Genomic DNA, 10,834 nt, shown 5'->3' with positions numbered 1-10,834 from the left:
CCACACCAACGCCGGTCCCCGGGGCCAGTTTGCCGACCCGGCGCGGAGAAGGGTGCGGACACGTCCCACGAGCAGCGGCGGCGAGGCGTGGGGAGGTGCTCGTCCAGCGGTAGATTGACCCTTGCCTCCACGTGCATCCCACGTGGCCGCTACGCCGGTTCTCGCGCGCGGCGAGTCGGTGGCCGAGGGCCCCCGCGAGGCCCAAGGCTCCTGGTCCCGGGTCTCGATCGCGAGGGCGTTACCGTCGCTAACGAACTTTGCAATTAGTGAGCGTGGCGATGGTCATCACTCGTGGCGACAGCAGCAAGTGGGACTACGATCACAAGATTGGAGGTGTGGGCGAGTGTGATGAGGGGGCGGTGTGCGGATACTGGCTCACAGTGTTTTCCTGCGGAGGCGGTGAGGATTCGCCAATCCCTACGGTCACAACACACGCGTAACGTCACCTACAGCACAATTGTTTCTGATCTATGCAAATTGTATATGTATACAAATGGAAAAATAATATACACTCTGGGACAGCCCTGCCAGCGTTTGCTCATCCGGCCACGATGTCTGACGTTTTGCGCCACGTGCTGCGACCAGGGTGGGGGGGGGGGGGTGGGACCCGAATTTTCAGCTCCTGAAGTTCTTAGCATGCGGAGCAACATGTCGAGCGTCGTGTGACCACGCGGCGAATGGCACTGCCTCGAACAAGGAGCGGGAGCTGTCCAGCGGCATGGCCGCGAAATCTGGTCGTGGGCTCTCACGGTGGGGGTGTAAATATAAATAAACAATATGGCCACAGCCTCCATGTGAAGCGTCTTGTCCGGTAAACAACTGATAAGTGTGGTCATACCTCCAGCTGTCTGTGGTGTCGGCTGCTTGCCCCTGTTTAAGTGCAGACTCAAGAGTTTTCCTCTTCTCCTGCCTCTCTCACAGATTGAACTGGAGAATCGCGCAGTTTCATTCTCACGTGCAGACCCATGGCCTCGTGTAGAGACCCAGACTTCCAGAGACCCGTAGGCTCACACGGATTCACAGGCCCACAAAAATACCCATTACTCACAACTCTCAGAGAACCACCGTCTGACAGAGGCCCACGACTGCTGCTCCCTACCGAGTAAACAGCCCCGCTGTTCCTGTGCCGCACCGAGACACGCGGACCTTGTCAAGTGCACTGAGCAATGGCTCCTGTGTCAACAAACGCACACACTCATCGCCCAGGTCTCCATGGCTTCCGGCTCGATCAACGTTTGCCACTGCTCTCAATTGAGCAAGGTTACCCTGACAGCTTCGGAATGAGACCTTTATCCAGCAGTGGATCGATCACAGACCAGCAAAATCCGATTTGTCCTTCATCCGCTCTGGTGCCTCGTTGGCAGTGAGTGGCTCGCAAACAGAAGGGCCCAAGTTTAAATCCCAGTCAGGGGTTGACTCGGCCAATCATCCATCTGGTGTGTATAAAATAAGTACCACTTTGTGGAGAAGCCTACAGTGGTCATTCTGTAATTGGTAGCCCCTGCCATAAGAATGTGGAATTTTCAAGCCGAGTTGTTCAGGGCTGCAGATCCTGGGTTAAAACCCGTTGAGAAGCAGCCGTACCCTGGCTCACCAACACAAGGCAGTAGAGCAAGGTGAACTATTCTCCCATCTGTACGGGGATAATGTGTTGCCCCCTCCCACGCACGGATTTTCTCCATGTGCTGCGGTTTCCTCCCACATGTATAACATGAATTGGCTTAAAACATAACATATAGAGGACCGCAGAGCTTGGGAGACAATTACTGGAGTGGCCGGCTCCTCGTGGCCTGGCTGCTGCTGCTGCTGTCTTTCCGTCCGTCTGTGGTTCCGCGACGACCGCGAGAGATGCAATCGACACGAGTGACACGTCCCCGCATTGCCGCTCGGTGGCATTTATTTCACACGGTGTTCATCATCGTTACTGTTGCCAAGTTGTGTGCGGTTGTTTGTGTGCCTGCCCTCGCTTCTGGTTGTGTGAGCCCGCGTGGCTAAGGCCGCGTGGCTAAGGTGGTGATGGTGGTGGTTATTGGTAGCGACGGCAACATTGGCGGTGATGGTGGTGTGGATGTTAGCGGCAGTGGTGGTTGTGATGTTGGCGGTGGTGGTTGCGGTGGCGGTAGGAGCAGTAGCAACGAGTGGTTCTAGCAGCTATTGGTGGTAGCGGTGGTGGTGTTGTTGATATTGCGAGCAGGGATAGTGGCACCGGTGCAGGCGGTGGTGACGGTTGTGGCGGTGGTTGTGACGTCTCAGCCGCTGACGATGCTGAGGAGCGACGTGCGGACTTGAGTGAGGTGCTGGTTCCACGAGCCGAGGCTATCAAACAGCTGCTGCCATTGCTGCCGGCCGAACGTGCGGTGCGTGCTGTGGCTACGCAGGCAGAAACAACAACAACCACAACAGCATCAGCCACCACCATCACCGCACCGATAACCACCGCACCGACAACCACATCAATTACCACAACATCAAGAGCAGAGATTAAAGAGGGGAGAGGTCGGTGATAAGCGTGAGAGGGAGGGGAGCAGAGTGAGATGAGAGGTAGGAGAGTGCGTGGAGGGGAGTGGTTCACACACACACTCCGCGCGGTGACTGTGGAACTCACTTCACGACCACTTTGCGCTGAGTCTGGTCGATCTTGCAATGAACCATCTTGGTGCGCACGGCTGTAAACACAGGCGCAGGGCGACACCAGGCACAGTCACACACGTGCACAATATCCCTTCCCCACGGGCACATCCGAGGTAGCGCGAGGCCAGCACGGCACGCGTGGTTTTCCACCGGGGCTATTTGCCGATGATCAAACTGTTATACACGCGCTACTGCTGCTGGTCTCGCGAAAGACATCCGAGTCTGGATCCGGGCTAAGCAGGGCCACATGCGGGCCTCAGGAGCATTCGTTTGTTGTGTGCAATGTCAGTCAGTACACTGTGAGGACACTCGCTCACTGCCACGTCATCCACACGTGTCTACCTCTTCCACCAACCTCCTCCTCCTCTACCACCTCGCCCAACTCCCTCTTCCTTGACCACCTTCTCCTCCGTCACATCTTACTCCTTCACATCCTCCTACTCGCTCTCCATCACCACCTCCTCTCCTACCATCACTTCACCCTCCATTCAGCCTTAAGACTGTTGGGGCAAGTGCAGTTAGCGAGCACCTATGAAAGCCGGTACGGCACACGATGGCCGGCACCACGCCCGGCCGGCACCATGCCCGGCCGCCTTTGTCGACGATGTTTACATATCGCACCAAGTCCTCATTTGAGGCCAAGTCAACCTAGGAGGAGGCCCAGGACCGGTTTAGATAATGATGGCCGTGAGCTGGAATCAAATTCGGGGTCGCCAGAGTCGTAGCGCATCGCGCTAACTGTTGCGCCACCGCTCCTCCTGCTACACATCTCCACCGCCATATCCTCATCCTCCACGACCATCACCACCTCCTCATCCTCCTCACCGTCGATGACGAAGGCCTCCACGTCGTCTTGAGAGATCTGGAGCTCCTGGGTGATGGTGGAGAAGCCAATCTCCGTTTGCTCCACGGCCATGCCCATGAACGTGAGCAGCCGCATCTTGCCCAGGTTCTGTTCGTGTGACAGTCCTGGGGGGGGCGGCAGGGGTCACGGGGTCACGGGGTCATGGGGGCAGCACCGTCGGGTTTAGTCGCAGTCATCATACAAGTCCACGACAACCCGTTTAGTCTGGCTCTGTGAGTCTCGGTGATTAACACGGAACCCTGTGGGAGCTTGAGTTTGGCTCTGTGAGTGACCACCAGTGGGCGGACTGGGATAACCCGGGGTGTTCCCTGTGCATCCACCCTGGCCTGCAGGGGGTCGGTGTTTGTGGGCGTACTCCTACCCAGGGACTCCACAAAATCTTTGTTGGCCCCGTAGAACTTGAGGTAGGCGGACAGCTTCCCACTCACAAAGATCGTCAGCAGCTATGGGTCGGGGGGGAGAGACAGACGACACACGAGTGATACACGTGACACGCACGCCGCCATCACGTGCGCTCCTGCGGTGGCGATCGCGGGGCCCTCACGTCGTGGATGAGCTCCCCCTCGAGGAATCGAACCGGTTTCAGCGCCAGCAGGTGGTCGAACAGGAATGTGTTGGGGTCGCGTAGGGCGCGCACTATACACCTGCGCGCACACACACACACACACAGATAAAGGTCCCCCATGTAGCCAGTGCCGACTGTTGGACCAAGTGCTGTTAGCCGGCAACGTTTAACGCGACACGTTAACCAGTAACGCCCCGCCTACGAAACCCGGTATGACGCACGAGGGGGTGGTGTGGCCAATACACGACGCACGAGGGGGTGGTGTGGCCAATACACCACTCCCGGCCGTCTTTGTCTCCCCAGTGCTAATGTTTTTACACCACACCCAGGCAACTGGAGGTAGCCATGGCCGGCAATTGAAAATAGATCATCTAGGATCACAGTGAAGTTCATGAAGCATGAGAGGAAAGAGGTGGGAGAGAGTGGTGTATGAGAGTGGGGAGTATCCCGAGAGAGTGTGTCGAGTGTACAGAGGGAGTGGCGAGAGTGGGGTGAGAGCGTGTACCTGTGTGCATCGTCGCGAGCCTGCGAGGCGTTCTCCTCCGTGTAGCTCCCGAGCAGCTCCACCATCACCCGCGCCGCCCGCTCGCTGTACCCACTACCAACATCAACAATATCACCATCAACATCACGAACATCAACATCACGACCTACAGCGTCGCCCGCTCTGTACCCACTACCAACATCAACAATATCACCATCAAAATCACGAACATCAACATCACGACCTACAGCGTCGCCCGCTCGCTGTACCCACTACCAACATCAACAATATCACCATCAAAATCACGAACATCAACATCACGACCTACAGTGTCGCCCGCTCTGTACCCACTACCAACATCAACATCACCATCAACATCACGAACATCAACATCACGACCTACAGCGTCGCCCACTCTGTACCTACTACCAACATCAACATCACCATGTGTGATTTTTGTTGTTTTATTTTTTACCTACGTGACTTTACCGAATAGAACCAAAGAGTATCACCATGTGTGCGTGTCAGAGGGCGCATGAGTGTCTGGAGTGTGAGGATGAGAGAGTGTGCGAGTGTGTGCGCGTGTCTGTGTTTGAGGATGAGAGGGTGTGTGAGTGTGTGCGTCTGTCTTGAGTGCGAGGATGAGAGGGTGAGTGCATGTGTATGCATGTATCTGTGTGTGAGGATGAAAGGGTGTGTGTGTGTGTGTTCATGTATCTGTGTGTGAGGATGAAAGGGTGTGTGAGTGTGTTCATGTATCTGTGTGTGAGGATGAGAGGGTGTGTGAGTGTGTTCATGTATCTGTGTGTGAGGATGAGAGGCTGTGTGAGTGAGTGTGTATGTATGTATCTGTGTGTGAGGATGAGAGGGTGTGTGAGTGAGTGTGTTCATGTATCTGTGTGTGAGGATGAGAGGGTGTGTGAGTGAGTGTGTTCATGTATCTGTGTGTGAGGATGAAAGGGTGTGTGAGTGTGTTCATGTATCTGTGTGTGAGGATGAGAGGGTGTGTGAGTGAGTGTGTATGCATGTATCTGTGTGTGAGGATGGGAGGGTGTGTGAGTGTGTTCATGTATCTGTGTGTGAGGATGAGAGGCTGTGTGAGTGAGTGTGTATGCATGTATCTGTGTGTGAGGATGAGAGGGTGTGTGAGTGAGTGTGTTCATGTATCTGTGTGTGAGGATGAGAGGGTGTGTGAGTGAGTGTGTGAGGATGAGAGGGTGTGTGTGTGTGTGTGAGGATGAGAGGGTGTGTGTGTGTGTGTGAGGATGAGAGGGTGTGTGAGTGAGTGTGTTCATGTATCTGTGTGTGAGGATGAGAGGGTGTGTGAGTGAGTGTGTTCATGTATCTGTGTGTGAGGATGAGAGGGTGTGAGTGAGTGTGTATGCATGTATCTGTGTGTGAGGATGAAAGGGTGTGTGAGTGTGTTCATGTATCTGTGTGTGAGGATGAGAGGGTGTGTGTGTTCATGTATCTGTGTGTGAGGATGAGAGGGTGTGTGAGTGAGTGTGTTCATGTATCTGTGTGTGAGGATGAGAGGGTGTGTGAGTGTGTATGCATGTATCTGTGTGTGAGGATGAGAGGCTGTGTGAGTGAATGTGTTCATGTATCTGTGTGTGAGGATGAGAGGGTGTGTGAGTGAATGTGTTCGTGTATCTGTGTGTGAGGATGAGAGGGTGTGTGAGTGAATGTGTTCGTGTATCTGTGTGTGAGGATGAGAGGCTGTGTGAGTGAATGTGTTCGTGTATCTGTGTGTGAGGATGAGAGGGTGTGTGAGTGAATGTGTTCGTGTATCTGTGTGTGAGGATGAGAGGCTGTGAGTGAATGTGTTCATGTATCTGTGTGTGAGGATGAGAGGGTGTGTGAGTGAGTGTGTTCATGTATCTGTGAGGATGAGAGGGTGTGTGAGTGAGTGTGTGAGGATGAGAGGGTGTGTGTGTGTGTGTGAGGATGAGAGGGTGAGTGTGTGAGGATGAGAGGGTGTGTGAGTGAGTGTGTTCATGTATCTGTGTGTGAGGATGAGAGGGTGTGTGTGTGAGGATGAGAGGGTGAGTGTGTGAGGATGAGAGGGTGTGTGAGTGAGTGTGTTCATGTATCTGTGTGTGAGGATGAGAGGGTGTGTGTGTGTGAGGATGAGAGGGTGAGTGTGTGTGTGAGGATGAGAGGGTGTGTGAGTGAATGTGTTCGTGTATCTGTGTGTGAGGATGAGAGGGTGTGTGAGTGTGTTCATGTATCTGTGTGTGAGGATGAGAGGGTGTGTGAGTGTGTTCATGTATCTGTGTGTGAGGATGAGAGGCTGTGTGAGTGAATGTGTTCATGTATCTGTGTGTGAGGATGAGAGGCTGTGTGAGTGAATGTGTTCATGTATCTGTGTTCGAGCGCCAGCAAACGTGGGCTGCGAGTTTCATGGCGGCGCTTCCACACTCGCACTGCGACCGCCATTTCACTCTCCATGTGAGAGGTGACGAGGCGTTCCCCAAACACGACTCAACACGACCGCCACAGATGGCGACGGCGTGGGGAGGCCTTCATGCAGCAGTGGATAGATCACGGCGGGGGAGGGATCTGGGTGGACACCTGCGTTTGCAGTCCACCAGTGCGTCGTAGAGAAGACGAAGGATGTGCTGCTTCTTGTCGATCGTGAGAGTCCACTCAGTGAACCACTTGCGCACCTGGGATGAACACAAGCAAAGATAAACATCCCGTGTAGCCTACGCAGGCTGTCGGGGCAAGTGCTGGGAGCGAGCGAGCACCTATGAAGGTGATAACCACTGTGCCATCGCACGCATATTATTATTATTGTTTCTCTTGTTTACCCAGAAAATCCTCTCTGGTTGCCAATAGTTCAGATGCATGCTTGGACCCCTTTGTGAGATTCGGATGAGTGGTATAATCACCAAGTGGATTTTTACTGGAGCAGGGAGAAGAGAGGGTGGAAGAGGGGAGGGTGGAAGAGGGGAGGGTGAAAGAGGGGAGTGAGGAAGGAGGAGAGAGCCGGCAGGAGGAGAGAGCCGGCAGGAGGAGATAGCCGGCAGTCGGGGAGAGCTGGGACCCTGGTAGGAGAGAGGCTGAGGCGAGTAACCTGCTCAAGCTCCGTGGGGATGTGGTGGATGGAGTTGCAGGAGCCGGCGAGGCGCACGAGGCTGCAGTAGACGACGTAGCGCGCCGGACCCTCCCCCATGCCGTGGAACAGGTTACTCAGCCTGGGGGGGGCGGGGTGCATGGAGAAGCACAGCTCCAGTCTCATTCAGTATGTGCGTATGTACGAGTTCGATTCCAGCTCGTGGCCATTAACAGTGGTGAAATTTCCTGTCCCGGTCGTCGGCCTCCCCGAATTAGATTCAGTCTTAAATGAGTACCTGGGTGCAGTGTGTAAACAGCCACTGGGGAGACAAAGGCGGCCGGGCGTGGTGCTGGCCACCAACCCCCTCGTGTGCTGTGCCGGCCTTCATAGGTGCTCGCTAACAGCACTTGCCCCAACAGTCTGTAAGGCTATATGGGGGACCTCTGTCTTTGTGTGAAAGTGTGTGCGTGTATGTCTGAATGCGCGTACACGTCTGTGTGTATGTGCGTGCGGCTGAATGCGCGTACACGTCTGTGTGTTTGTACGTACAGCTGCAGGCGCAGCAGGGGCCGCTCGCCGTCGCGGCCCTTGGCGAGCTGCTCACAGAGACTCTCAACCAGGCCCTGCTGCTTCTCCACGTTAAGGATCAGCAGCAGCGAGATCACAGAGTTCAGCACGCTCTCCACGTCTACACGGGCACGCCGCACACGCAGCAACGTTAGCAGAAGCAGCAGCAACAGTAGCAGCTGCAGCGACAGCAGTAGTGGCAGCCGTAGCAGCAGCGCACAGGGAAAAGGTAGCGTGGCCCCTGCTCAGTAATCACACGCACATTCGCGAAGTGTTCCATTACTGACTTAAAGCTTTCGTTACTGCAGGAATTCATATTCTTTGGGTCTTTCGGTAAAGTCACGAAGATAGGTTAAAAGAAAATAACAAAAAATCGATCGCAACACAAGCAGTCGAAAGACCCAATGAATATGTTCCATTATTTTTTAGCATTCACCGCCACTTATTGTCACTTGGCACATGACAGCGGAGCGTCTAACAGTCCGTCATTTAGTTATTGAAAAGGGCAGAGAGAGGTGCAGGGAACGAGAGAGGAGCGCGAGGTGGAGGAGACACGGACCCTTGTCCTCATCCTTCCAGATGACGTGGAGTGCCGACAGGATGGTCGCCAGCTCCTGCTGGAGGCCCCCTTCGCTCGCCTCCTCTGAGACCTCGGCTCCACGCGCGCGCAGGTACTGGCGCAGTTCCACCGCCTGCGTGCATGCACACGTAGTTAGTTATGTAGCAGCAGCTGACATGATCTATCCAGACTGCCACATTACCACATACATCGGCCATACACATCAACTGCACATTGCCACCCACATTACTAGCGCATCGCCTATATACAGAACCACTCACACCAGCTGCATCACCCTGTTACTACACCCAGTCACACACATCACTCTTATCAAAAAGATTACCAGCTACCCATATCACCACACACATTAAGACTCACCACCAATCACGTTATATATCACCGCACAAACTTACGTCACCCATCCGCATCACCACACACACCACGTGCATCACCACTCACATCTCCCAAGTCAACGACCATTTCACCACCATCCAATCACATTGCCACACACCATACATCAATCAGCCTTACACATCAACTTGCAAATGACCATCCCCCGACATGTATGTTGAAGTTCTTTCGCACAGTACGCAGCCAACCGAGATAATCGTGTATACATCACCCATACACACCACCGTTCACATCACTACATACATCACACAAACATCGCCCAACCACATCACTATCAACACCATTCATCGGCATTATCCACACACACCATCACACCATATCACTACACGCAAACCTGTCACGAAATCACCCAACATATCTCCACCCATACACACATCACAACTCAACATCACACGCATAAGCCACATCACAAACATCACAGACACGCACACACGAGACCCACGAAAACCATCTCCTTCATCATCACCAAGCACTTCACCGTACACACCACCACAGCATCGCTCACCAGCATCACAACCACCCAACATCACCATCCACAACATCACCATCCACAGCATGACACAGATCCATGAGTGGGCACGATACGATAGCGAGCACCTCGTCAGGCACAGCGCACAAGGCGCTTGGCGTGGGCAGTACCACACGCGGCCGCCTTTGTCTCCCACCGTGATGAAGTTTATCACCCACATCACCAACACCACCTCACCCGTTACCTTGTCCATGCATTTAGTGCGACCCCATTCACCCCCTAAAGAGGGTGACCCCATTCACCCCCTAAAGAGGGCGACCCCATTCACCCCCTAAAGAGGGCGACCCCATTCACCCCCTAAAGAGGGTACCCCCCCCCCCCACCACCGCCGCCGCCGCCGCGCTTGGGATCCCCGTGCGCTGCGAGCCACTGGGGCCGTTCCCATGACGGGGCCAAGTCAACTCGTCGCCCTTCCTCCCGCTCCCTCCTTCGCCCTCCCCGCGCTCTCACCTGGTCCTCCTCAGTGACGTCTATGAAGGCCGGGACGCTCATCGCGGCGTTTGTGGAGAGTTAAGCGCGAGGGGCGAGAGAGGGGAGCGGAGAGAGAGGAGCTTGGGGAGAGTCGCGGGAGAGGGACGCGCGGAGGCTTCGCCGCTACCGCTGGGCCTCAGACCACGTGCGAGGGGACGAGCGAAAGCTTCCGGGTCGCGGGGTCACGCGAGGCGGGGCCGTGCCCCACGTGCCAGGGCGGAGGGAGCGGTGGCGCCGTGGTTAGCGCTGCTGCACGACGCTGTCAGCCAGCGAAGCGTTCACGCTCAGGGCCACCACGGTGAGGGGGGACAGGGTCCAGGGCCTCCCTCTCCCGAGGTCGACTCAGCCCTGAAGCGCTTGAGTACCTGCTGCGGTGTGTAGTGAACATCAGAGCTGGAGAGACAAAGACGGCCGGGCGTGGTGGTGGTGCTGTTGGCCACACCGACCGCCCTGTGTGTGTGCTCTACCGGGCTACAGCTCTTGCCCCACTAGTCTGTCGAGGCTGTACGCAGAATCTTTGTCTTTGTACCCTGGTTAAAATCGGTCTCTTTTGACGTGAACGTTGGTGTCATGGTGAGCACACGGGCCTCGCAGTCCCGCGTGAGGTGCCCAAATTGACCCTCTGACCCGGTGTTCTCCATTGCAAGGCCCTCCTCGGGCACACTTCGTGAAGACACCCCGTGCGTGAAGA

General features: G+C 55.3%; 1 protein-coding gene across 1 annotated transcript; it reads right to left on the bottom strand.

Moving 5' to 3' along the window:
* Positions 1 to 1,864: 1,864 nt before the first annotated feature.
* EIF3M (eukaryotic translation initiation factor 3 subunit M) lies at positions 1,865 to 10,324 on the bottom strand. The gene is made up of 11 exons (XM_032960187.2): positions 10,123 to 10,324; positions 8,733 to 8,865; positions 8,156 to 8,294; positions 7,625 to 7,745; positions 7,120 to 7,214; positions 4,567 to 4,659; positions 4,041 to 4,140; positions 3,858 to 3,939; positions 3,457 to 3,600; positions 2,606 to 2,666; positions 1,865 to 2,370 (listed from the first exon to the last, which is right to left on the bottom strand). The coding sequence occupies exons 1-11, from the start codon at positions 10,162 to 10,164 to the stop codon at positions 2,250 to 2,252; spliced, it is 1,131 nt and encodes a 376-aa protein (XP_032816078.1). The 5' UTR covers positions 10,165 to 10,324; the 3' UTR covers positions 1,865 to 2,249.
* Positions 10,325 to 10,834: the final 510 nt, after the last annotated feature.

The sequence above is a fragment of the Petromyzon marinus genome, chromosome 24 (genome assembly GCF_048934315.1).
Source record: "Petromyzon marinus isolate PM22_M1 ecotype Great Lakes invasive population chromosome 24, UKy_Petmar_22M1.pri1.0, whole genome shotgun sequence".
Lineage (NCBI taxonomy): Eukaryota > Metazoa > Chordata > Hyperoartia > Petromyzontiformes > Petromyzontidae > Petromyzon > Petromyzon marinus.
The sequence above is the reverse complement of the archived record's forward strand: the minus strand, read 5'-3'. Positions and strand labels throughout refer to the sequence as shown.

Coding starts and splice junctions, on each gene's coding strand:
- EIF3M (XM_032960187.2), bottom strand. CDS start 10,164: ATGAGCGTCCCGGCCTTCATAGACGTCACTGAGGAGGACCAG. Junction 4,141..4,566: donor GCTCGCGACGATGCACACAG/GTACACGCTCTC, acceptor GTGTGCGCGCAG/GTGTATAGTGCGCGCCCTAC. Junction 3,601..3,857: donor AGATTTTGTGGAGTCCCTGG/GTAGGAGTACGC, acceptor CGCCCCCCCCAG/GACTGTCACACGAACAGAAC.